Here is a 27,834-nt window from a genome sequence, read left to right as displayed (position 1 = left end):
CCTCTGTTTTGTGAGGTGGAGGACTTTGTGGACTGGTGTTGGGTTAAAGGGTTAATGTTGGACTTGTGGGCTTGGGCAGCATTGGGTTGGGATGTCTTCGTGATGCACATTTTCTTTACGTAAAACTCTCTCTTGTACATGAGTTGCTGTTGATTTGTTTCTCCAAAGTACCCAGACTAAAACAGTCCTCAACAAGATGGACTGACACAGTGGCTGCAACAGTGGGTTCAGGCATGGGAACAATTGTGAGGATGGTGCAGGGCCATGCAGTGTTTTGTTCTGGTGTGTGTACGGCCGCTGTGGGTCATAACCAACTCCATAGCAGCTAACAAACAAGAGCACCTCAAAAACCAAACTCAGTGCCATCAAGTCAATGCCGACTCACAGCAACCCTATAGGATAGGACAGAAGTGCCCCTGTGAGTTTCCAAGACTGTAACCCTGGATAGGAGTAGAAAGCCTCATCTTTCTTCCAAGGAGGGGCTGGTGGTTTCCAACTGCTGACTTTTCAGTTAGCAGCCAATGCCTAACCATTAGGCTATATCAGGGCTCCTTCCCAAATCAATTCCCTGTAACACAAGTGTTATCTGTTGTGAGTTCTGTGTGGCCTCTGCAATGAATTATTGAATCCAGCAGAGTAGAGTGCTGTGGGAAGAATTGTTGGTGTCAGAATAGAGTAAAGAAGGATGGAGAGTGGTGGCATTTCTGACCTCTGCCTCACTGGAATCAGCCTTGGGCAGATGCGGAATTGGATTCTTGTTCTCCCTACTAAAGTCAGAGGTAGTCAGATGAGGCATTCATGCTACTGCCTCAACAACAACGATAAAATTCATCATAGAGAAAAATAATATAATTAATAGCTGACCCCTCTTCAAAAATAATTAAAGCCAGGAAGAAGTGCAGTGGCATGGTCAAAGTGCTGGCAGGGGGGTAGGGGTGGGGGAAGTCAACCAAAAATTCAGTATCCAGCCAAACTATCCCTCAAAACAATGCTATTCACAGATAAACATACACCAAAGAATTCGTTGTTGATAGAAATCTGTCTTACAAGAAATACTAATGAAGTAAATGACAAATAAGAAGGTAGATTAAAAAAAAGCTTGCATAGATCTATTTTTCTCAAATCCATTAAAGAACATACGATTGTACAAAACAATAATTATAATACCATATTGTTTGGTCTGTAATACAAATGTATGTAGTATTTATTACAATCATGGTACAAAGAAGAGGAAACAAAATGGAGGTCTATTGGAGCTAGGGAGCAATGTTTCTATATTTTACCCAAAATGAATCATTTTAATTCATAGAGCAACCACTTAGAAAGTGGCTCAAATGTATAGTGAAAACAGCAAAGGAGTTAAAATATTACACCAGAAATATTATCCATCAATGGGGAACAAAGGAACAAAAATTGTATGAGCTAATCTAACCAGATCAATAATCATATTGAATATGAATGAACAAAACACTCTGGTTCACAGGCAGAGATTATTAGACTAGATAAAAATCAAAATCCAACTATATACCATCTATAAGAGAACATCTTGTAACACCTATGTTAATTTATATGGGATATTATCCATTATAAAAAAGATTAAGTACCATTACAGGCTACAATTTGGGTGAATCTTGAAAACATGCTAAGTGAAAGAAGCTAGGCATAAAAGGTCACCATATATTGTATGGTTTATTTGTAGAAGAAATATCTATAACAGGCAAATCAATAGATACAGAAGGAAGGCTCGTGGTTGCTAGATATACAATGGGGAATAATTATCTAATGGGCAAAGATTGTTCTTCAGAGATGCTGAAAATGTTTTGAAACTAGGGAGATCTTTCAGTGGATGCAAGGTCCAGGAGATACCAGGTGGACCCTCATTCATCAGCCTTCATTGTCCTCACCCTTTCAGTACCCCAGAAATTGACCACCACTCCATACCCCAAACAAAAAAGAAGTGGTAGTCACACAACATTGTGAATGTTTGTAAATGTGAATTGCACATATTAAGTTGTTCATTGTATATGTGTTTCACCTGAATTAATGCAATTTTTAGAAGTGATACACCTTAGACTCAAAACACAAATGGGCTGAGCATAAAGGATGCCATGTAAACAGTAACCAGGAGATATTTTTCCAAAAGAACTGACAAAAGATACAAATCCTCATAGCCAGGGAGCACACAGACACATAAATCAGAGTGAAAATGCGGGACATCAAAAATAAAGACAAAATCTTAATAGCAACCAGATAGAAATGAAAATTCCCCACATGGAAAGATAATCAGACTGGCAGCAGATTTCTCAAAAGCAATAATAGAAGACAAAAGATTAAGGAATATCTTCAACACACTGAGAAAACAAATGTTGACCTAGAATTCTATAATAAGCTAAACTATTTTTAGTGAGGGTAAAATACTTTTTTTCATTTAAAAAGTGGAGTTTTCTACAGACATTCACAGAAAACATTTACGAAGGGATAGAAAGAGTTGTATCCTTTCGCTATATGCATTCGCTCTAAATTCTGAGCAAATAATCAGACACACTGGACGAAGAAGAGCATGTCATCAGGACCGTGGGCGGGTCCATTAGCACCCTATGCTACGGAGATAACACTTTGCAGATTGCTTGCTGAAAGCCAAGAGGACTTGAAGCACTTATTAATGAAGATCAAAGCCTACCCGTCTTCAGGATGGATTACATCTCATTGCAAAAGAGAAAAAGAAAACCCACACAAATTGGGCCGATAGACAACACCATGATAAAGGGAGAAAAGACTGAAGGTGTTAAGGGTTTCATCTTACGCGGATCCACAGTCAACACTCATGGACGCAGCAGTAAATAAGCCAAATGACATAATGCAGTAAGCAAATCCTCAGCACAAGACCTCTTGAAAGTGTTAGAGAGACAAAGATGTCCCTTTGAGGCCTGAGGTGTGTCTGACACAAGCCACAGTATCTCTCAATCACCTCACATGCGTGTGAAAGTTGGACACTGGATCAGGAAGACTAGGGAAGACTAATGCCTCTGAATTCTGCTGTTAGTGAAGAATAGCGAACGTACCATGGACCACCAGAAGAACAAACAGATTTGTCTCGGATGGAGAGTCCCTTGGTGAGCGTTTGTCTCACATCCTCGGGATGTGTAATTAAGAGACAAGTCCCTGGAGAAGAATCTCCAGCTCAGGTAAGTAGAGGGTCGCAAAGAAGAGGACGACCTTCAACCACATGGATTGAAACAGTGACTGCAACCGTGGGCTCACACATATCGGGAATTCTGAGGATACTGCCAGACTCGACAGTGCTCATTCAGTTGTACACAGGTTCACAGGGAGTCAGCTTTGACTCCACGACACCTAACAACAACAGGACCGGGTCCCCTGCTGGTGCTACAGGTTAGGCATTGGACTAAAGTCAGTCGTTCAAACCCACTAACTACTCTATCGTAGGCAGATGAGGCTCTGCTCCCACAAAGATCGACAATCTTGGAAACCCTACACAGGACCACTGTGAGTAGAAATGGACTTGATGGCAGTGGGTGTGGTTTTTGGCTTCGAAGCCAGTGCACCGGGTTCTTAGGTAGCCTGAGATTAGTGCAAGAAAAGACGCCAAGCCTTTCACAATGACTTTAAAACTGCACCTGCAACAAGTAACAGTGATTGTGATTAAGAATGTATTGTGACTAGGGGGTCGGTTCACTCCAAAGTGAGGGCAAATTTCCATAACATTAAATGGGAGGTGGACGTTGCCTGTAAACTGGGTGTTAACTGCCTGTATCTGAAGTGGGGTAGGCAGTGGAGCAGGATTCCTTGGGGAGGGAAGAGTATCTACAGTGCAGTTCTGGAAATCGTAAGCTGGAGAAGTTCATTAGACATTCAAGTGAGATCTCAATACATAGATATGCATGCCTGTCACCTTTGGAAGGGTAGGGGTTGGAGATGTGAACTTGAGCGCCACCAGACTCTAGAGCATATTTAAAATCATGAGGCCACCTAAGGAGGGAGTGCGGGGGAAGTCCAGAGGTTTCTAAATGTCAGTGTTCACATTCCAGAGTACTGAAGAGGCACCCGTGATGGAGACTGACCGAGCACAGCCAGGAAGGGCCTTGAGAACCTAGGGTGTGGTTGTCCTAGAAGCCAATGGACTGATGGGAGTTCCAGGAAGGAAAGAGTCATCGGTTGTGTTGGGTACTGCTAACAGGCCAAGTACAATGAGGACTAAGCAGGGATGCGTGGGTTCGGCAACATGTTCTTGTTGCTGTTGTCACATCCGCACCCGACCCATGGTCACCCCATGCACAATGGAAGGAAACACTGCCCAGTCCTGCGTCATCCCCATAAACGGGTTGCAGATTGAACCATTAAATCCTACAGGGTTTTCCTTGGCTCTCTTTTTTGGAAGTAGATGACCAGACGTTTCTCCCTAGTCTATTGTCCAAGTCTGAAAGCTCTACCAACATCCTAACCACTGACAGCATCCTAACCACGGATAGATGGATGGATGATGGCTGTGCATGAGGTGCACTGGCTGGGAATTGAACCCTGGTCTGCCACACAGAAGGCAATAACTCTATTTGGGAACCACCAGTGGCCCCATGCAGGCTGGTCTGATCAGACTCCCTAAATCAGGAAACGTACCCCAGGAACGCGGAGAGGCTGCAGCAGTGTACAATAGGAGCATCGTCTTTTGCATTGCTTTTTCTTTTTCCAGCAAACAGTAAAAATAGCTAACCTTTATTGAGTGCTGGCCATGTGCCAAGAACATTATTATGATGCCTATTTTTAAGCAGGGAAAGTGGGGCTCAAAAAAGTCAAGTAATTTGCCCCCAGGTCACTTAGTCGGTAAGTAGCTGAGCTGGAATTCAAACCCAGCTCATGCATTTAATTGCTAAACTGTGCTGTCTCCACTTGGTTTGCGGGGAGAAGGTTTTCTATCTATAACTCAGTATGGAATTCACATTTATAAAATAGCAGGCACTTTGTGAAATGGCGCAGGATTAGGCAATGTTTCACTCGGATGTACATAAGGCAGCCCTGACTTGGACCCAAGTCAACAGCCAAGAACCACCGCCACCGCCTCGTGTTTCCATCTATCCGATCATTGAACTGTCACAAAACCCCTGTGCAGTAACTATCACTACGATTGCTGTTCTACAGATAAGAGATGGTGGTGATGAAGGAAGGTGTCTTGCTTGTGGTCAGCAAGGTGGAGGCAGAATTCCAGCCCAAACCAACCCCGAGGGTTTGGCTCTGTCTGTCTTGTTTGTGAATTAGCCCCACCTTTTACACTGAGGTGTGTTGGGAGCATTCAGGTCAGGCCCAGGCTGGGGAACCTCAGAGAATTGATGTTGCTCTTACAAACTCATCACTTTAAGGATACTTGGAGGGTTGCAAAGATGTGATTCTCTGAGAGTCAGCTGCATGAGTGCCAAGTCAGCCTTCCTAGTTTCCTGGGATCCAGATCTGAGCTCTCTCAAAAAGAAAATCCTGATTCCTATGGCCTAAGCTGAGGATGTATTGACTCCACCCCTTCCTTCAGATATCCAGGGCCCCTGCATACCTGTCCAGTGGTGAGGGAACGGGTGTAGCCAGGGATAGAGCTCCGGGGATGGATCCGGGGTGGGACACAGCAGCTGGAAAAGTCAAGATTCTACAATCAGAACAGGGTTCAGCTAAGAGGTGTAGGAGGGGGAACGATAGCACTGGGGCTCTGAACAGGTTCTATCCACCATGGACCCCCCATGCAGAGCTCTCCCCAGGGTCCCTAGTAGAGATTCTGATTCCCCAATGAGGCACTTTGAAAGGGACCATCACCACGAGTGCCGACACAGCGTGAGATCTTCTAGGCTACCCAGTCGATACCCAGGCTACACACACCTCCTGCAAGGGCCCATCATCAGCTTCCTGTACCCATCCCCACTGCCCCAGAATTCCACCCCATTCTTACTTGATCCGGGCCTGGTCCACGCTGGAGGAGCGGCGGGAGGTGAAGCGCCGGGCAACTGCTTTGGGAGATGTCTTGGGGCTGCCATCCGAGTCTCCACTCTCCTCGTCCCCCATGGCTTTGATGTAGCTGCCGCTCCGCATCCTGCGGCAAGGAATCTCCCCATCTTTGCCACCAGTTGGGTAACCCCCCCAGTCATCTTGCGGCACCTGTGGGGACAGGGTCCTCTATCTCTGAGACCCAGTCCTACTAAAATTAGAATCAGAACCCTTTCTCCCCACTGCCAGCAGGAGGTGCTCTGCTCTGATCACACCCATGCCCCACACTCTCCTTAACAGGAGACAATGTGTCGTCACCCTCCCCAGGCCTTCTGTCACGTAATTGAGAGGCACCTCGAGAATCGACTGCCCTCTCCCTTCTTATGAGGAGCCAGGGAGGATTCTAAGCAGGGGTGTGACACCAGATGTATGTTTCAGAAAGAGCACTTCAACCGTCCGAGCAGAGGATGGGTTGCAGAGGGCCAGGGGCAGGGCAGAGCTCAAGTGGTGGCAAGCAGACCAATTAGGAGGTGGATGCTGTTCTCCAGGCAAGAGATGAGGAGGCCTAAATTAAGACAATGGCAATGAGAGGGGTGAGGAGGAGATGGAAATGAGAGATGTTAAGGAGTTTCCGTGAGCTTGATTAGACGTGGGGGTGAGGGGGTGAGGCGGAGTCGAGGATGACTGTTAAGATTTCTGGCTGAGGACTTGGAGGATGGTGCTGTGCTCACGGAACCACAGACTCCTAGAGAAATGGTCTCGGCGGGAACGGTGATGGGCTCAGGGTTGAGTGTCGGGGGTTTGGCACGGAACTATTGAGCAGGGAGCTGGGTTTGGGGTTCTGGAGCCCAGTGGGGAGATCTGGGCTAGAGGGAGATATTTGGAAGTCACAGGTAGCAGTTGAATCTAAAAGAGTGCATGAAACAGCCAAGGAGGAAGAAGAAAAGAGAGCCAGGGAGGGATGCTCTGACATTTAACAAGGTCTGGCAAAGAAAGGAAGAGGAATCTGTGAAGTTACCTGGAAAGGAGTGGGCAGAGGGGTAGGAGGGAAGTCAAGAGAATGCCATGTCATAGAAATAGGAGGCATTTAGAGATTAAAGAAGTCAATAATGTCAAATGCCACAGTGCATTCAGAGGTTAGTGACTTGGGCCCAGGAGTTAGACAGATTCAAATCCCAACAGCCCCATCACTTGTTAGCTGGGTGAACTTGAGCAAAATTGAGTAATATGCAAGCCTCAGTTTCCTCATCTGGAAAAATAATAGTGATGACTGTGCCTGTATCATAGGGTTGTTAGGAAGGGTAGATAAGCCAAAACAAAATGCATAGCATATAGCAAGTCCCTAATAAATCTTTGCTATTATTAGTATAAGCACTGAAAAATACCTTTTGAGGCTAGCACTTAGGAGGCCAGTGGTAACCACCACCAGGGCACTTCAGAGGGGGAAGACTGCAGAGAAAGGGCGAATGAAGGGAAGGGAAGAAGTGGAGTCCATGCTCTGAGAACTTGGGTATGAAGAGATGACAGACTATGGAAGGGCACACGAGTTGGGAGAGGATGCTTTAGCATGGAAGAGGCTTGCTCCTGTTTTCAGGACCAGGGAAAGAACTAGTAAAGGGAACGATGGTTTCTAGGTGCTGAGGTCGGGGAGACAGGTCCTGGCTGGAAGAGCTCCTAAGGGGATGATCCCAAGGCCCTGGGGGTAGTTTCAGCATAGCGTTCCCTTTGAGCCAGGAGGGGAAAGTGCCTGGGAATCTAGAAAGGTCTACAGCATGGCCAGGAAGGAGAAGTTGGCGTATGATGGCTGGTCCCTACTGTGAAGAATGAGGTGCCGTGAAGGTGGTGGGGAGAGGGTTGGAAAGATGGAGAAGATGTTTGACAGAGCACCTGCCGTAAGGAAAAGGGTGAGTGGGGTGAGGATGTGGGCTCTGGAAGGGTTCAGGGCTCAGGGAGGGCATGAGAGCTCACAGATCACATAGAGAGTCTGGGAATGGGGCTAGGTGAGGAGACCAGGAGAATGCCAATCAGAGATGGGACTGGGCTCTGTAAAGACCCCAGTCAAGAAACGGGGCTCCACTAAAGAACCTCCAGGGAAGGAGACACGGGCCCAAGAACACTCCAGGACGTCATGAAGAGGCTCGGGGTAGAAATGGGGGTTCCAGAAGAAGGTTGATGGAACGCTGGGGTCCAATGAGAGAAACAAGCTCTCCACAGAGAAGCCTAGTCTGGTGGGGGGCCAGGCTCTCCTGTGTTTGTACCAGGGAAGCAGAAGGCTGTTAGGAGGCTCTCGGCAGCCCCCTGGCTCACTTTCCTATAGAACCAGACTTTCCAAACCTGACATGCTCTAGAATCTCAGACCTTGGTGGCTCATTCCCCTGCCCCATACGCTCCGGAGAGGAGCCACAGGCAGGTAGAGAGGCAAGCCAGCAGATGGGACAGCAAGGGCATGCTCTGTCTCACTGCAGGGTTCCGGCTCCACAGCCACTGCAGAGCTCCTTGCTCCTCTGCAGGACACTGTGAGGCGCATGTTAAGAAGGAAGCCCCCGCAGGTCATGGCAGCCCTGGAGAAGCAGCGGGGAGCTTTAGAGTGGCATTGAAGCTCTCGAGCTGGCACGGGCTCCCATATAGGGGTGGAAGGGTGGTTTTATACTACCCAGACCCCTTCTGCCAGAACCTTCAATTCTCAGCTTAGAGTACATCCCCACCCAGGGAGGTTGCCATTCAATTCCAACTCAGAAATCTCCAATCCTAGAAGTCTCTGACCGCCTCTCTGTCTCTGATCCCCTCCTGCTTCTAGCAGGCCTTGTATGCTCTCTTGGGTTTTCAGAGAGTTCCCCAGGGAGGCTCAACCACATGCACATTTTACAGGCAAAACCAGTAGTGGCCAAATAACAGCGACAGGCACACGTAGTCTCGAGTTCCGAAACCTTGGAGCATGCTGTAGTCTCTTCCTAGAAGGTCATTAATCTACTGGACCAAATCCATAGCCACCTAGAAGCCATTCCTAGCCACGTCCAGCCACCATCCCTGCAGGTAGATGAAATGCCTTCGTTGTGCATCATGAAGACCAGGACTCTCCTATCACAACCTCGTCACACTGTCCTCTATTGGACATCAGGAACTACCCCCTCCTTAACTGGGAGTGCACCCCAAGAAGTACCTGTGGCTTCCCTTCTGGATTCAGGGCACCCATGAAAGTCTCAGTGAATGAATGGGGGACAAGCGTGAGCCCTGTGAGTGTTGGTGCTAACCCAAGCCACCTCTAGAATTTGTACTGTTTTTCTCTTCACTCCCTAAAACTTTGGGAGGCCTCCTGAAAGCAGACCGGAAGGTATGGGGAGCCTGAAGCAGGCGTTGGGAGGGGGAATAATAGAGAGATAAGCTCCTTACACCTGGTCAACGGTGAATGGATGAGGGTGAGATGAAGGCTCCTGAGAAGAAGGGGTCATAACTCTGAGCCTCACCATAGGTGTGGTAACACAGGGTGGCACTTGCGTCCCAGCTCTCATATGCACCATCCCAGGAGGCCCTGCCTAGCACTCCATATGGGCTCAGGCTTCAGCATACCTGTCTATCCCACAACCCAGGAGACAGGGCTCTCGGCTAGCCACTACAGCAGCGGTTCTCAACCTGTGGGTCGCGACCCCTTTGGAGGCCGAACAACCCTTTCAGAGGGGCCGCCCAATTCATAATAATAGCAAAATGACAGTGATGAAGTAGCAGCGAAAATAATTTTATGGTTGGAGGGATCACCACAACATGAGGAACTGTATGAAAGGGTCGTGGCATTAGGAAGGTTGAGAACCACTGCACTACAGGCTAGCCCACTACCAGCACCCCACCACAAAAAAACGCCAGCAGAAGAACCTTTAGAAAGAGGAACCCTTTTTGAAGGTCAGCTTGACCTTCACATTCAAACAAAAGCTGGACCTGTCTGAAGTGTGCAGAAAGGGATCCGGAGAAAGGCTCGGGCCGGAGATCTGTTTTCTGAATGCTGAGTCCAAACTCAAGAGAGGCTACAACCAGGTTGCCTGACACTCTGTTGTCTGGTGTTGACCCTCTACCTCACCCCTGCTTCACCCCCACCAGACAGGCCAACATAGATAGTCCACAAGGGCACATCAAGGGGAAGTCCTTCTGGCCCTGACCTACCACGTGCAAAAAAATGTCACTGCACAAATGGGGAGATGGAAGTTCCTAAAGAAAAAGAGGCATCTCAAGATAACACAGCAACGTTATCCCTGCCTCTGTTAAATGGGGTAGCAGACCCCCATTTAGACCTCCCCGCTGCTCCCTGGGTGACAGTGCTGGTAAGTAAGGGCGGAGGACCCTGTTGCCCACCTGTACCAAAGTCTCACCTGCAGATAGTGGTAAGTCCTGGCTTTGGCCTTGGTCTCTGGACCCAGGAGGCCCTTGCCTGGCCCAGACCCTGGATAGCCATCCCGGCCCTGGCTGACCATCATAGTATGCCAGGCACTTCTCTTGACTGATTGTCCATCCAGTGACATGGACATGCCAGTGCAGGCAAGACAGCGGCCTTCTGACCCGCCTGAGCGGCCCCTGAAGCTCAAGTCCCGGTAGGACCCATCTGGAGCCTCCAGGCAGAAGGGCCCACCAGGCTCCCCAGGGGGCTGCCCGCCCACCAGGAAACCGCTATCACTGTCCAGGTTGTCGTCTGAGCTCCACCAGCCCGCCGCCTTGGTCTGGTGTCTCCCATCCCCCTTTCGGTCCTTGCTCTTGCTCCTCTTGCCATGCCGGGACTGGTGGTGGTGGTGGTGGTGATGGTGGTGGTGGTGGTGGGAGGTGTGAGGGCCTCCAGAGCCAGAGTAGCTGTCTCCCCCAGAGCCCCCTCTGGCCTCAGCCTTGGGCCCATTATAGTCCCGCTTCCCCGGTGCCTCCAGAGAGTGGGACTTGGCAAAGAGCTTCTGCACAGAATGAACCAGGTGCCGGATGCGGCTGGGGCTCTCGCTGCGGGCCTCGGGGGTAGTGCCAGCCCCTGGTCCTGGCCCAGGCCCAGCCCCTGCTGGTCCTCGCTGGTAAGGAAGCGTGTGAAAACCATCTTGTTGTACTGGCAGCTGCTTTTCAAACTGGTCCAGGAGGGTGGGAGGCAGGCGGGGGGCACCCTTGCCCTGTGGGTGGCCCACACAGTCTTCACAGGTGTCAAAAGGGCCCTGGCCGGGGTACATCCTGGGGAAGGTACTGCTACCCCCCCCAACCCCACCCCCTCCTGGCCCTCCCTCAGGGCCTACTGATGGCCCCTCACTCAGGCTCAAGGGCCCTTCAGGAGAAAGGTGTCCCAGGCCAGCTCTCTGGGCACAGAAGCGGGGCTCGGTGGAGAAGGCCTCCCCGGAGCCCAGCAGGTACGGGGCCCTGGCAGCTGGGCCCACGTCCATATGCTGTTGGTCAGCAAAGCGGGCTGGGCGGGGATGGCTGCCTCGGTCGCCATGGTAACCCCTCATGGCCTCAGCAAAGGCTCTTCATAGTGTTGGGGGCCAGGCCCCAGGATCCTCCTAAGAAAAGAGGGAGAAGGGGAGTTGAACCACAGGTCACTTCCGTAAAACCCCCTTCATTAGGTATTGTTTTCCACATTTACTGTCACTAATTGTGCTGTCTTTCCACAAATAGGCTTAAAAAGCCCGTAAATAGGCAGACTAGAAGAAAGAGACACAAGGCCACAAAATAATCCCATCATTCATCAAATGCTGCCAATTTGATAAATATTTATTCACAAGAAAGAAATGCCCTCAGCCAAATGGGTTTTCTAAAGTCCTTGAGTTCCCCCAAATGAAAGGACACCCGGACTCATATAAATATGCAAAGGAGCCAGCCATTAGGTGAACTAGCTTTTAATCATCTGGCTTTGGGCAAAAGGATCCAGAGCCAACCCAGCTACCCAGTGCTTCCAAGAGCCAGGCTTCAGCTCCCAGCAGCAATGACCAAAGCAAATCCTCAACCCAAATCCAGTACCATTCCACAGGGAAAGCCCTGCCCTGCCTTCCACGCCCTGTTCTTCCCATCTGGCTGCAGGCTCACACTCCCTTCCCTTAGGACTGAGATAGGAAGGAAGACCTCAGATGACTCCTCCCTCCTCACCCTCCCACCCCCAAAATCAACTCACTGCCTTCCAGTCCGCTCTGACTCATAATGACCCGACAGGACAAGGTGGAATCCCCTGTAGGCTCCCAAAGCTGCAAACCGTTACAGGAGCAGAAAGCCTCATCTTCCCCCTGCCTTCCTCCCCTGCTTCCAAAGATTCCCCAGTGAAACTTTCCCTTTCACTTTTATCCCCACCTGCCCTATCACTTTACTGCCTTGGGGGTGGGGAGCGTGGGGATGGTGGGGGGGGGGATCATAAAGAGGAGGAGGAAAGCTGAGGTGGGGCAGGATCTGAATCCCAAACTGGGATTGGAACCCAGGCACTCCTACCACCTGGGGACAGTGAGATAGCAGGCCAGGGAAGTGACAGGGAGAACATTTTGGAACCAGTGCCCCTGGCCACCATCCCAGACTTGCCCAGGCTACAGGACAGAGAGGTCAGCTCTCAGCAAGATCTGCCTCTAATCAGGACTCCAGGAGCTGTCAGGACAGGAGCTCTGGCAGGGAGGGTATCAGCAGGAGGGGCAGGGATTGAGAGCTGGCAGACGGCTCTCTGCCTCACCCCAGACGAGGCTCCTGAGCCATCTGCTGACAAGGAGAGCATGACAGCCTCCAAGACTCCGGACAGCGACATCTCAGAGACTCAGCCCCTCCCTTCCTCCCCTTCCCACCACTTCCCCATGCTCACCCTATCTCAGACTCCTTCCAGAGCTTTCCTGCTCACAGCTCGCTGCCCATTATTCCTCCAGCACTTGCTATGTGCCAGATACTGTACATACCCCACTGAAATCCTGCGATGTGGGTATTAGCCACCTTTTGCCTATGGAAAAATTGAGGCTCCACAGGCCGGGAAGTGGGTGAGTCACTTTGAATTAAGATTCAAAGCAAGGTGTTCTGCCTTGAGAACCTGAACTGAATCCCCATCTCCCATACACCTACCACTCACCATCTGGGGTGTCCCATCCTGGGTTTCAGGGCCCCACCACCAGCAGGATCCTAACTTCAGAAGGCTCAGGACCGCCGGCCCCTGGCAGAAAAGGAAAGGACCATGAGTAAAGAAAGAACAATGTTCTCCCAGAGTCCTCAGGGGACCATCTCTGGCCCTGACAATCTCCCTGCCCAACCTCCCACACCAGAACTGATTGGATCTCCCATGATGCAGCGCCTTTGGACCCCAGGGAAATGAAGTTAGCTTCATTATGCAAATGCATGTAAATGAGCTTACAGGTTGGACTACCTCCAACTGCAGGTGTCTGTGTGATCTGTCCACGGTGCTGAAAACTGCTATTTCATTGCCTTTAAATATGATTCCATTCCACAAGCATTTGTGGAGTAACTACCACAAGCAAGATTCTGGGTAAAAAGTATATAGAGACGATTTCAGTGTTTCCCCATCTTTAAAGGGCTTATAGTCTAACGGGAAAACAACTTCTGACATAACAAAGTTGTTTTAAGTCCTTATAGTCTTGCACAAGATGTTCCCTCCTACAAATGTCCCTTCACCCACCCTAAAACCCTTCCCCTAACACCGAGGCTAACATAGTTATTATGCGTGGCCTTCCCTCAAAAATCTTATACAATCTGTAGGATGCCTGGTAGTGCTTGATCAGGGCACTGTAACCGAGAGGAATTACTCAAACCCAAATGAAGACCAAACATGATAGTGGGATAAGAGGAAAGTAAAAGGAAATATAGGAAAGAATTAGGAGGCAAAGGACATTTATAGAGGTCTAAACACAGGCGCGTACATATGTAAATATATTTATATATAACAATAGGGAAATAGATCTATGTACATATATTTATATGTTAAGTATTAAGGTAGCAGACAGACATTGGGCCACTACTCAAATACTCCCTCAACTCAAGAACACTTTGTTCTAATAACCTGGCATTCTGAGATGTTAACCTTCCCGACAGGATCGCTGAAGACAAAATGGGTGCATAAGCAAATGTGGTGAAGAAAGCTGATGATGCCTGGCTATCAAAAGATATAGCATCTGGGGTCTTAAAGGCTTGAAGGTAAATAAGCGGTCACCTAGCTGAGAAGCAACAAAGTCCACATGGAAGAAGCACAACAGCCTGTGTGATCATGAGGTGTTGACAGGATCAGGTATCAGGCATAAAAGACCCAGAACAAAAAAATCTTGTCAATGTGAATGAGGGGGAGTGCAGAGTGGAGACCCAAAGCCCATCTATAGACAATTGGACATCCCCTTACAGAAGGGTCACAAGGAAGAAACAAGCAACTCAGGGTGCAGTATAGCACCAATGAAACATACAACTTTCCTCTAGCTCTTTAAAGCTTGTTTCCCCACTATCATCACCCCAATTCTGCCTTACAAATCCGGTTAGACCAGAGGATGTACATTGGTACAGAGAAGAGCTGGAAACACAGGGAATCCAGGACAGATGAACCCCTCAGGACCACTGGTGAGAGTGGCAATACCAGGAGGGTGGAGGGAAGGTGGGGGAGGAAGGGGGAACCGATTACAAGGATCTATATATAACCTCCTCCCTGGTGGATGGACAACAGAAAAGTGGGTGAAGGGAGACATTGGTCAGTGTAAGAGATGAAAAAATAATAATAAATGATAAATTATCAAGGGTTCATGAGGGAAGGAGGGTGGGAGAGGGAGGGAAAAAATGAGGAGCTGATACCTAGGGCTCAAGTAGAAAAAATATTTTGAAAATGATGATGGCAACAAATGCACAAATGTGCTTGACACAATGGATGGATGGATGGATTGTGATAAGAGTTATACAAGCCCCCAATAAAATGATTAAAAAAAAAAAAGAGTTGCAGCCTTCAAAACCCACAGGGGTAGTTCTACCCTGCCCTATTGGGTCACTTTAAGTCAGAAGGCTTCATGGAAGTGAATTTGGGTATATATTTGAATATATACATACATAGGAAAACATTGGGCATTGGGTATATATGATATATGTGTATATATATGCATGAATACATACATTTATGTGCTTTTCTCATTTTCTCCTATGGAGAACCCAGCCTGAGACCGTGGGCATGATTAATAGCAGTGGAAAAGATGGGTCTGACATCAGAAAGGGCTTCCTGATCCTGAGGGACATGAGACGGTGAGGAAGATCGCAGACTCTCCTGCAGATCTTCCGTGGAGGAGCAAGGGAAGGAGAGGGCAGCCTTGCCAGATTCTGACCCAGCCCGTGGCTTGCTCTGGAAAGGGGGCAGCCTTGCCAGTTTCTGACCCAGCCCGTGGCTTGCTCTGGAAAGGCAGCTGGTTTCCTTCCCTGGAGGGAGATGGGGTGAGCACACAGATACCAACTGCCTGGTTCTACATGACAGTTCTGTTCCTTCAGTGGTCTTCTCTGGGGAAGCAGCTGGGACTTGATATCAAGGTGGTTTCCCACGTCGTTGTTGAAAAAGCGTGCGGCAGCCCCTCCTGCCTTAGAAAGAAGTTTTGATGGACCAGTCCCTCGGCTGTGCTTGCTCCTCCTCTCCTTCCCGTGCCATTTGCTTGCCTTGTGGCTACCTCCAGCTGGAGCCTCACTCTGAGCTTCAGTACGGGATGTTCCCAGGTTCCCCCCACCCCCACCCCCTGCACAGGTGCTGCTGCCAAGCCCCTGAGCTTTTTCATCAAGGCCTTATCAAACCTCAGCCTCCTTGGCATCCATTTGTGGCCTTCTAGTCTCAGGGGAGATAGGTCCCTGTAATTGCTCCGCGCCAGACAAACAGCCCCCTGGCCCCGTTACAGTGGGCTCTCATGGCCTCTACAAGCAGCAATATCTAGTGGAGAAGGCGTACGCGCTGGAATCAGACGATCTGACACCCAACACGTGACCTGCCATCTCTGAGCCTAATGATACCTGCTCACCTCTCTCCCAGAGTTTTAATGAATATCAAATGATAGCATGCATATTTAATCACTTATATAAACTCTAAAAGATTATACAATATAACCCTTCATGTGAAGTCTTTGTTTTAGATTTCAAAAATCCCCAGTGTCCAAATAGTCAACAATATAATCAAATTAAAAACACTAGGGGAAAAGATAACCAATTTATGGATTTAATCAATGACTGGCTTCCTCCTATATATTATATTTTAGGATTTCATTCCTCCACCCGTTGGCCCCATGATGAACATAATCAATAGGAAGGAGAAGCAAGAGAAGAGAGGGCTAATATTTCAATCTGTCACCAAATCCTACGGGCTTTGCCTCAGGCATGCCCTCGTATTTCCATACGCACCAAATCATTATGGACTGACTAGGGAAAACCCATTCCCACCCTCCTTTTGTCTTTCCCAGTCTTCCTCTAACTACGAAGAAAAGACTGGGAATCGACTTCCACCAATCAGCCAATGAGAATCCTTTGGACCACAAGTGATCCTGAGGATGGGCTGGGACCAGGCAGCATTGCCCCATTGTGCACGAGACTGCCAGAGTCAGGGTCTGACGCCACAGCCACTGACAGCAAAGAACGCGGCGGAACTGACAGCAGGTGTTTGCAGACGGAAGGTGAACCTACAGAGAGCCAGCCCTTCAGATATGATTCCGGTTTGACTCATGAGGTATATGTAAGAGTCTGATGAGGGTGTCTGGGAAACGTTTTTGCCATCCCTGCTCTTTCTCTCGGCGTGAATGCAGCCGTGGTGGCTGGGGTGATGGCAGCTCTTTTGCTGTCAGGAGGTTAACAGAGATGCTCGGCCTGACACCGTTGAGTCATGGTCCCAGGACAAGCAGCTGCCTCCCGCCAGACTTGTTTGTGATAAGAAATAAACTGGAACCACCATTGGTCATTTTGGGGGTATTGGCAGTAGAGAGCACTGCTACAAATCCAGCCGCCTCAAAACATCATCTCCTGCCCGGACTTCTGCAAAACCCTCCTGACTAGTTTCCCTGGTCCTCTTCTTGCCCTTCTCCAACCCAAATGGTCACTTCGAAACACAAATCCGATCCTGTCGTGGCTCCACTTAAAACTCTTCCTTCGACTTATTGATGTCCTCCGGATCAAACACCTTAAGCTGTCCAGCAAGGCCCGCCAGGTCGAGCCCTCCTCTGGCCTCTCCCCATATGCCATCCCCCTTGCTCGCTCGCTCCAGCCATTGCGTTCTTGTCCAGCCCCTGCTCCCTCACATCACGGGGCCTCGCCCCCTGACCAGAAAGCTCTTCCTGCCACCTCGGCCTGGCGAACTCCTGCACACCCTTCAGATCTCAGCCCAGTTGCTGCTTCCTCGGGGATGCTCTCTGGCCTCCCTGACTAGGTCAGATCCTCCTGCTGGTTGCTCGCAAGGCACTATGTACCTGTGCAGTTGTCATCGTCCCCGTTTTAAATGTGTGTGAGCGTCTCAGAGTTCCCATCTCTCCCATGAGAATAGAAGCGCCGTGGGAGCACAGGAATCCTGTCCGTATTATTCACCGCGTTATTCCCAAGTGGTTCTCAACATGTGGGTTGGCGACCCCTTTGGGGGTCAAATGACTCTTTCACAAGGGTTACCCAATTCATAACAGTAGCAAAATGACAGTTATGAAGTAGCAATGAAAATAATGTTACGGTTGAGTGTGGGGGTGGGGGTCCCCACGCCATGAGAAACTGTATTAAAGGATCTCGGCATTAAGAAGATTGAGAACCACTGCCCTAGACCAATGCTTGGGGACAGTGGCGGCTCCGTGTTAGACTTCTCACCTTCTGTGCTGGAGACCCGGTTTCAATGACCATTTAACACACTTCATGCACAGCCACCGCCCATGCTGCTATGACCGTGAACTGTACTAAATGGGGAGGAAGGAGGAAGGAAGTTCATCTAAGGGGTGATGAACCAGGAGGAAAGCCTTGAGGAACTCAGCCGGTGAGAATTCTAGGGATCACAAGTGACCATGGGGATGGCCCCGGACCAGGCAGCTTTCTGACTTGTTGGGCATGGGCCTGTCAGAGTCAGGGGCCGACTCAACAATAACTAACAACAACAAACAACACTGCTTAACAGACAGCAGGTGTTTGCCGAGGGAAGGTGCACTTACAGAGAACAGCTCTTTGGCCTCAAGTTTGTCTATCTGGTCCCCACAGCTATTCAAAGAGGTCAATACAATTCCCCAAATCCAATGCACTCACTGTACGGAAGCAATGGAGACCTGGAGCGGTTAACCGACTCACCCCAGGGCACACTGAGAGCTGAGGCTCAAGGTCAAAGCTGCCAGGCTCCCATGCCTTACCTTTTCTCCCACCTAGGCGGCAAGCCTAGAGAAATCAAGCTCATGAAATCACCCCATTGGGAAGTCAACATAATCATGAAAAGGGAGCCTGCTTTTTCAAAGAACAAGCCAACAAACCCGCCTCACCCTTGCCACACACTTTAGAGTGGCTCAGGATGCGGCGTAGCCTTTTCCCCTGCGTGATGAGCAGTGAGTTTGCTCTGAACCCAAGGTCAGAGATGCACAGCATACATAAAGGAAGCTCCTGGAAGCCCTACAACAGCCCTAGGTGCTGGGTGTAGGCTCCCCGTTCTGGTGCACCCGGTCACCCGCTACTATGCCAGGACACAAAGTGGTCTCCGTCTGGTGAACCTCTGGGCCCAGGGAAGCAGCCTTTGTGCTCCTGCCTGGGGCTGGCTGGGAAGGTGGGGAGTGAAGGCAGCGAGGAGGGTGCCCTGTGTGACAAATGCTGCTGATGTAACGCGACTCTCTCTGGGAATGGAAGAAGTGGCACACATACCGTCACCAAGAAATTACCCAATTTAGCACCAACTACACAATCCAGCAATTAGTCTCTTAAACCGGAACTTGCTGGGGGCTGCCAGGCTGGCGGGGCTGTTGTTACAAATCTCCCTGGGAAACCAGCTGTGTAATTCGCCAGGAGGCTGTCACTGCCCCAAGCAATTACCTTCCAGAAAAAGAGTGGGAAGTGGGGGAGGAAAAGGGCCGCAGAGGAAGGAGTCTAGCATCTTCTCGTCCTCTCCCCTGGGGCCCTGCCCAGCCAAGTCCGTTGATTTTCCTTTACGACCTTTGCTGCTCAGAAGCTCCCAAGATCAAAGCCGTTCTCTGTAGGTTCTCTGACTTGAGGAGATCTGGGTTCAAAGCCTTTGGGGCTCACATACTAGCCACGTGTACTTAGGGAACTTCTCCTGGCCCAGGTTCTCATCGGTAAAATGGAGAGAATGTCCAAACCATCATAAGGGTACCTAATGATGTGAGTTAATGAGGTAAAGCATATAATTCACTAGCACTGTACCTGGTGCTTAACCTGCTGGGCCACCAGGGCCCCTATGAAGGTGACTCTTATTATTTGCACTTTTACTACTTCCGAATTATTTTACAGTGTGACTTTGGGTCGTTCACTTGATCTCCTTGGGCCAGTCACATAAGACCAAAGGCACACTGCTGGGGAAAAGGAGAGAGGGTGGGGGAGGGAGAGGGAAAACAATGAGGAGCCGATACCAAGGGCTCAAGTGGGAAGAAAATGTTTTGAGAATGATGATGGCAGCAAACGTACAAATGTGCTTGACACAATGGATGGATGGTGATAAGAGTTGTATGAGTCCCCACTAAAATGATTAAAAAAAAAAAAAAGGATTGTTCACACCTAGGGAGCCAGTGTCTAAGGGGCTGACACGAAGAATTGTCTTGGAAAAATATAAAGATTTTGAAAATCAAATAGTCAGAGTCACTCCCCCAGGAATCTACCTGGGAAGGCTACAAGCTGGGCATTATGGTGAGACAGGAGATGTAGTTGCTCTGTCAACCTGTGCAACCGATTCCCCCACCCCAACACACACGCAGAGGGAGACACACACACACACACACCCGGGAGCCATGAGGTCATCCCACATCAGTCCAACAATGCAGAATTTACAGCAATCGGGGCCTGGAATTCACTTTGCCACTGTCTCTTCGGGTTCCACCATGTCTGTGAGTGAGCCATGTGTGTCCTTGGGACTTGCAAGTTCCAGCCTTTACCAAACCGCTCCTCTGCCCATGTTGACCTAACAGATATGGCCAGGATTCTGCTTGTTTCTCTCACCACCCTACACCTGCCCTAGCAGTGAAAGGGACGGCCACCGAGAGCCACAACGTGGAGCCTCAGGCGTGCAGTCCACATGCCTGGTTGGTCACCTGGGCACAGGGGGGCATGACCCTCACCACTTCCTCCTGCATGCAGTTCTGCCTGAGCCTCCTTGCCCATTTTGATCCTGGCTCTGCCCAGCTTCTCTTGGGCAGGATCTCTGGTGCCTGTCCCTCCATCCCAACTCGCCAGCCCTGTGGCAGAAGACTCCGCATGACTTAAACCCAACTCTAGTCTGTTAAGACCCCAGAGAAAACCCCCCTCTCCTACCTCCCTGCCCCAAAAATGGAGGAGAAAAAGGAGGGGGTTAGAATGGCAGATGGGAGCTTAGGGGTCTTATTCCTTCACCTTTATTACCTTTTTATTTAATCAACTCTTCCTGGAGGCTTAGGGAAGATGGTGCAAAAAATGGGCTTACTAGCTCCAAAACCCTCAAGAAATTTAGGCAGATCTAAGCCTAAATCCATCTCCGGACCGATAGGATGGTATCCAGCCATTGAATAACCCACACTACTTATAATCTCTTTTTTTTTTAATTCCCCCTCAGGGGGGGCTTTGCACTTGATGTTCTCTATGCTAGAACGCTCTGCCCCAGATATTTCCATGACTTCTTCCTTCTCATCTTTTGGGGTGCCGCTCAGAGAGGCCTTCCTGGACCACTCACTCCAGCTAAAGGCAAGCCTCATCCCCCAGGTAGGCGAGACCTCCACCTCTCTCATTGTCCCCATAGCATGACTGTGCTTTGAGGCGATTTTCTCTATACACGTTAATAGTATGTCTTCCCTATAGGATGTCATTCCTGCCGTATCTTTAAGTATCTACAACAATGCCTGCCACGTAACAGGAGCTCAAAAGCGATCTATTACATGAATGAATGTATCATGCACTCTACGTACAACAGCCCGAAGGCCCTCCACTCTTCCTCCTTGAAAGGCCTTGAAGAGTTCCTGAAGATTCAGTATCCTGAGCCCGTCCTCCAGGCCCAGCCCTGCTCATCTTGTGCACCCAGCCCTCTCGACTGGCAAGTAAAAGATGGTTCTTTTCCAGTCACATCACGGTCTCCCCAGTTGTGCCCTTTTGCTTGGTTGAAAGGGGTAGGGAGAGGAAGAAGAGTGACACTATGCCCACGGAAGAGAGGGAGACAGAGGCTGTAGGGAGAAAGCCCCGGGGCTGAGCTGCAGAAGCAGGATCCACCACCTAGCCCCAGGAGGTCTCTTCAAACGTCCTGGGCCCCAGTTCCTCTCCCAGGCAGGTCGTAGGACCAAATGGTGCCAGAAGCAAAGTCTAGACTTCCTCCTCCTCGCCTCCCTCCTTCAGCACTGTCATGGCCCCTCTAGACACAATACAGCTTTCAAGCTGATCAGCCTTGCCCCCTCCTCACAGTCACAACTAACTGTTTTCTGCTCACTCTCAGCTGGCGCCTCCTCTCATCTCCACGGAGCCAAATCTCAGCCACACTGCCCTGTCACATACCCACCCATGCTCCCTCTCTCGAGAGGGCCTGCTTAGGGAAGTCATTCCTACCCACTGTGCGATCCCTAGGGCCAGAACTCCTGAGGATCCTGGTCAGAGCAGCTGGCGAGAATGCCTGTGTGTTCTGGGTCTTGAGCTAATCTACTTAGGTTCCAATTCTAGGTCCAACTTACTAGTCATTTGACTTAATTAAGTCCCTTCCGCTTTCTGAAGTTCCGTTTCCTCGTCTCTCAAAGAGTCCTTTTTTCACTGCGATGTCCCAAAGAATAATAAGAGAATGTAGCAAACTGTTCAGTACAGGGCCAAGGGTGAGCTATTGAGGAGAAAGAAGACACCATGAAAATGCTTAAGATCTGGAAACAGGGCCTCTGGGAGGGGCTCTCAGTCTCTCAGACAGCCTAAGGCTGAGGCTCTTGTCACACCTGAATCAGGATGGGAACATCAATGATGGGGTCGCTGAAAATGTGCTCATTTCATGCATCTAGGAATTTATTTTGAAAACCAGAGGTCCTTTTGAAGACCACCACCACCACACACACACACACCCCACAATCATGCAAAAGACAGTAGAGAAGTCCTGCTGGCTAAAGTCCTGGTATCTGGGAGAGCTAGACACCCTGGATTCACAGACCTTTCCTCCCCTAGAATCAGAGGTGGGGTTCTAGATTCCAAATCTAGAGATCTGGAAAGAAGAGGCCCGGGGACCTTCACTGCTGGGTGTTGGAGAGCCAATAGTCACTGCCTCCAACCATTACATCACAGCCTACCTGCAAGGCTATGAACGATTTTTCTCATCTGTAAAATGTGAGCAGTGGTAGTTCAGTGTTTATCGTCTCACTTTCCACAGAGAAGACCCAGGTTCAGGTTCTAATCAGTGCATCTCATGCGTAATCACCACCTGTCTGGCAGTGGAGGTTTGCACGTTGCTGTGACGCTGAATAGGTTTCGATGGAGCGCCAGCCTAGGAAGAAAAGCCTGTATATCTGCTTCCACAAAGTGGAAGCCCTATGGATAATGATGATCCACTCAACAGGGTCACGGGGAGGAGATGAGCCAGTCAGGGCGCAGTGTAGCACCGATGAAACACACAACTTTCCTCTAGTTCTTTAATGCTCTCTCCCCCCTCCCCCTCCACCGACTATCATGACCCCAATTCTACCTTACAAATCCAGCTAGACCAGAGCATGTACACGGGTACAGATAAGAGCTCACAACACAGGGAATCCAGGACAGATAAACTCCTCAGGACCAATAATGAGAGTAGTGATACCAGGAGGGTAAGGGAAAGGTGTGGGGGGCAAAGGGAGAACCGAGCACAGTGATCTACATATAATCCCCTCCCAAGGGGACAGATAACAGAAAAGTGGGTGAAGGGAAACATGGAAAAAATATTTTATAAACTCTCAAGGATTCCTGAGGGAGGGAGGATGGGGAAGGGAGGGGGGAAATGAGGAGCTGATACCAAGGGCTCAAGTAGAAAGAAAATATTTTGAAAATGACGATGGCAACAAGTGTACTAATGTGCTTGACACAATGGATGGATGGATGCATTGTGGTAAGAGCTGTACGAGCCCCCAATAAAATGAATTTTTAAAATGATCCAATCAGCAACCGATCATGAGGGCTGTGCAAAACTAGGCAGCCTTTCATTGGCTGGGCATGGGGTGGCCCTGAGTTGGGGGGTAACTTCATGGCAGCTAACAACAAATAGCTGCCTCCTAAAGTTGCTGTCAGGAAAGCACTGGACTCTAACCACAAGGGCGGGAGTACAAACCCATGAGCCACTCTCCGGGTAAAAGGTGAGGCTATCTGCTACTGTAAGTAGTTACAGCCTCAAAGCCTCACACAGGGTTGGATGCCTACATGCGGTTGATAAGCCATGGCATCGACTCAGTGGCACTGGGTTTGGTTCTTGAAAGTGGTGGCAGGGAGCTGATTTCTCCGAGCCAAGTGGCCCACATGCTTCCAGATGTTGGTTTCTCCCCATGTTAGCACCCCAGAGCCTTCTTTCATTTGTATATGTTTGATGAGATTTAGGTTGGTGCTACCTTGCCTCTGCTCCCCACACCCCTGCTCAATGTGCTACCAGACCTGAGCCTACCAGAACAATTTCTGGGAGCCCATGCCCATGGTTGATGGGGCAAGTGGTTCATGGCCTTTCCTGCCCTCTGACTCAGGAACCCAGACTCCACATGATGTTGGAGCACAGAACCGCCTCTTGGGCCAGCACACTTCCATAAGCTCTCCATGATACTGGGGCAGTCTGCCAGCACCACAGAGGAGGGTTAGGCCCCCACAAAGGCTTGACCCATATGGTACCACCTTGGTCCATATGGTAACCCCTCCAGACTCTCAGTTCTGACTGAAACTCTGCCTGCCCTTCTCCCTGTGCCTTCCCAGTTTCAGAGGTACATAAACCCCACTCTTAAAGTATGGGGAGGGGGACAGCACAGACTGAGGTTCCTCTGTTTGGGGGGCGGAGGGTCTGTCCTCACAACCTTGCCCGATTCCAAGAAGCCTTCCCTAGGTGTATCCTGCCCATCAACCCCAGGGCACAGCAGTGTCTTTCTTCTCCTGTATCCCATTCCGCTACCCAGCACGGCTGTGGGCTCCCTGAAGGCTCATCTGATCTACCTCGGTTTGGACAAGACCTGGTAAACAGTACACACTCAGTAAGTCCAGGGACAGGGATTGAGCCATTAAGAAGTAATATCCAGCAGTTAGGGTCCCTGGTGGGATAGTGGTTACACAGTGGGCTGCAATCCTCATGGTCAGCAGTTCGAAATCACCAGCCAGTCCTTGGAAGAAAGATGGGGATTTCTACTCCCGAAAAACAGTTACAGTCTCTGAAACTCCCTGGGGCAGTTCTACCCTGTCCTATAGGGCAGCAGTTCTCAACCTGTGGGTGGCGACCCCTTTGGGGGTCGAACAACCCTTTCACAGAAGTCGCCCGATTCATTACAGTAGCAAAATTACAGTTATGAAGTAGCAACAAAAATACTTTTATGGTTGGTGGAGGGGGGTGGTCACCACAACATGAGAAACTGTGAAAGGGTTTCAGCATTAGGAAGGTTGAGAACCACTGTTATAGGGTCATCATGAGTCAGAATCAACTCACTGGCAGTGAATGGCCAGGCAGTTGAAGCCTAGGGACAAGGTAGGAGTAAATGACTTCGGTAGCTGGAGCGTGACTCCCCAGCAGACAAAACTTGATATGGATTTCCTGAAAAGCTGTGAGTGCCCTGTCCAGGGAGAAATGTCCGCAGATGTGGGAGGACCCCTTTCCAGGCTGGTATAGAAGGGACTAGACAATCGTTGGCGCCTCTAACTCTGGAGTGTACAGCTCACCTCATGGCATGCCGACAGCTTCACAAGTCCTGTCTTCAGTCCTGTCTACACACATCCTGGATCAACCTGGCGACTGTAATGTGAAGTAGCTACTATTATTATCCCCAGTTCACAGATGAGGACATGGAGGAAATTGCCCAAGGTCATGCAGGTGGTGAAAGAGGGCTGTCAATCCAGGAGCGCTGTCAGGCCCTGTGCTGTACCCTCACTGGCAGTTGCCATCAAATAAATCCATTCTGTCTCCGGACGACCCCACAGACAAGAGTAGAACTGTCCCTAGGGTTTCCAAGGGGGGGACCTTTCAAAAGCAGATCACCAGGTCTGTCTTCTGAGGAACCTCTGGGTGGGTTCGAAGCACCAGCCTTTCATCTACAGTCGAGCACTTAATCATTTGTACCACCCAAGGGCTTGGGTAAACACAGCGCATCTCTAGTGACATGTCCTCTGATCCTACTGATCTGATAAGGCCACCACAGGACACCCCACCGTGTGCCCTGAATCCCCACCCAGCCGCCATCCCATCATCCCTCCCTTGCCCATACACACACGTTCCCAAGACTGTACATGCCCATGTGTGTACATTGTGGATGTGCACATGTGTTCATCCAGAGGTAAGTTGCACAGCCATGCACAATCACGCACACACAACTTCCTTGGGATCTAAGCTCACAGAGGCAGTCATCAAACACAAGCTTGTTCCTCCAGGGCTGGCAAGCATGCATACTATCATCCAATGACCATTGATGCCTGTGTGCATTGACCTGTTTATTCACATAGGCATTAAGGATGCAAAGCCCTAAGTGTAGGTCCACCTGCTCATCCCCACATGACAGAGATGTGTGTTCATTTCACCTTGCTCAGGCACCCACACATCTGCTCAATGTCACACCCCAAATTCTTCCCCAAGAGAACTTCACCACCGTTCCCAGAGTCAATACGAGGCCCAGGTGAGCAAATGAAGCAGCCTCCCTCTGCGGTTGGCCAGGCTGCCCTGAGATGGGGCGAAGGCTCGGCCTGCCCGTGATGGATGGAATTAATCTACTGAGCTGGAGAAACTAAATAATTAAATCCCTAATCACCCCCCAAGCCAGCCAGGCCAATATAGCTGTGGGAGGGAGGGGGCTCTGAGGCCCAGACTAATATCCTGAAGTGAGGGAAGGACTTGGAGAAAGAGGCAGAGATAGAAGCCTCTAGCCCGGGGAGGAACTCTGGGAGGCAGAGACACAGACAGACAGATGGGCACAGTTCTCCACGGCCGAATGTGGAATGGAGCCTCTCGGGAAAGACAGCTCGCCATGAGCCCTAAAACAGGGTGGGGGAGGCCCTCCCCAGGGCCCTCCATGCCCCTCCACAGGCTGCGTCCTGGGAGGGAATGAGGATGGTGTGCTCAGGACTGCAGCTGCTATGGGGAGCAGGGTCTTCCCCAAGGGGTACGGTGCTCAGGACTGTGGCTGCCATGGGGAGCAGGGTCTTCCCCAAAGGGTACGGTGTGGGGTGCTGAGGTAGGGCCAGACAGGCTTCACTCAGGACAGGTTCCCCGCCCCCCCTACCAGGTGGGATGGCAGGGGAGGCCCCACACCTTCACACAAGTTCACTGCTTCCCTCAGGAAGTGGGTCCAGCACGTGGAGAAGAGGCTGCGGATGGGGCCGAAGCCTGGGCAGGGGGGCTCGGGGAATCAGCCTGGGAAGAAGCCCCAATCCGATTGGCTGAAAAGTGGGTCATTTTCCTTTTGAAAAATAGTGAGAAAATGGAGAAGTAGGTCGGGCTCACATCCCCTCAGCCCCAAGCACCACCCCAACGTGAGGGCTTAGGGGAAGGGGGAGGCCTACGCAAGCGAAAGCCCGACTCCTCCGGAACCCTTGATGGGTCCTGGGGGGCCAAGGTTGTCATTTCTCAGGACATCCAAGGACAGGCACCCTCTTGAGGCCAGGGCTGAAACTCAAGCCCCGCCCCGCCTGGAGGGCCCTGAGCTGGGGCTGGAGCCCGGGCGAGGGGAGGCTGGGGGCTTTAGCACACAGGGCCCCGGGAGCCCCCTCCCATCCTCGCGTCTGTCATGAGGCCTCCTCTCCACTCTTCTCCCTTTCCTCCTCGTCCACGTGGGCAGAGTCGTTGCCATGACACCGCGGGCAGGTGGGCGGCTCTGGCTGCCGTCTCGGCCCAACCCCCAAGCTCAGAGCCCAGGTGGGTGGGGAGCGGCTACGGCGCCCCCGCCCCTCGCCCGGCAGCGGAGAGCGCGCCCGGATCCCGGAAGGGGCTCCAGCACTGGCCGCTTGGGAAAGGGGCACCCTTGCCCCAGCTAGCAGGTCGCGGGGAGGAACTCGCAGCAGGAGCTTCCGCCCTGGGCGCCCGGCGCCCTGAGGTCAGGGAGCGGCCTGGGCGGGGCTGGCGCACCCCACCTCCTTCCTCCTCCTCCCAGCGGGGTCCCTGTCGGCGCCCCCACCTTCTTAGTCTGGGTCCACTCGCAGCTGATGGGTCCTACCTGAAGTCTAACCTCAGTTCTTCCATCGGTAATGCGAGCTCAACTCTGCATCTCCTTTGGGGTGAGAGGGGAAATTCCTCTCTTGACAGCCAGACTTCGCCAGTCGTGGAGGAGGGCCACCAGCTCTTGAGCCAGTACTTGGCCACGGCAGCCCAGAGTGTAAGGTCCCACCCTACCGAGGGGAGCGGGGAGAAGCAGAGAGGTGGGGGCTGGACAATGGATGCCGCCTCCCCCCACTTGGCGGCAAGAACATTGGCGCCATGCCAAGCTTCCAGCTCAGTCCTTCACAAATGGACTCAGTCTCCACTCAGGGTCTACTTCCATCCCGCTGTCTCTGATGATCTGCCGTGGTTCCGACTTCCTGAGATCTTTCCCATTGTTCAAAGTCCCACTCCTGCTGCCGCGGGCCCCCCACCAC

General features: G+C 50.6%; 1 protein-coding gene across 4 annotated transcripts in view; it reads right to left on the bottom strand.

The window, feature by feature from the left end:
• Positions 1-27,834, bottom strand: part of DLGAP3 (DLG associated protein 3) — a 69,218-nt gene that overhangs the window by 35,466 nt on the left and 5,918 nt on the right. For 2 of the 4 annotated variants that reach the window (XM_045298835.1, XM_045298833.1), the window contains exons 3-6: positions 13,022-13,102; positions 10,338-11,489; positions 5,945-6,150; positions 5,558-5,630 (exon numbers count right to left, since the gene is read on the bottom strand). In XM_045298835.1, coding sequence (XP_045154770.1) covers positions 5,558-5,630; positions 5,945-6,150; positions 10,338-11,438 — 1,380 coding nt within the window. In that variant the 5' untranslated portion in view covers positions 11,439-11,489; positions 13,022-13,102. Of the gene's footprint in view, positions 1-5,557; positions 5,631-5,944; positions 6,151-10,337; positions 11,490-13,021; positions 13,103-21,761; positions 21,953-27,416; positions 27,512-27,834 lie in introns of those variants that run through there. The other 2 variants (XM_045298834.1, XM_004704980.3) reach the window with 2 other exon arrangements.

The sequence above is a fragment of the Echinops telfairi genome, unplaced genomic scaffold, assembly GCF_000313985.2.
Source record: "Echinops telfairi isolate 266 unplaced genomic scaffold, ASM31398v2 ScPeMD7_7457;HRSCAF=8495, whole genome shotgun sequence".
Classification (NCBI taxonomy): domain Eukaryota; kingdom Metazoa; phylum Chordata; class Mammalia; order Afrosoricida; family Tenrecidae; genus Echinops; species Echinops telfairi.
Note: the sequence above shows the minus strand (reverse complement) of the source record. Positions and strands in the feature narration are given on the sequence as shown.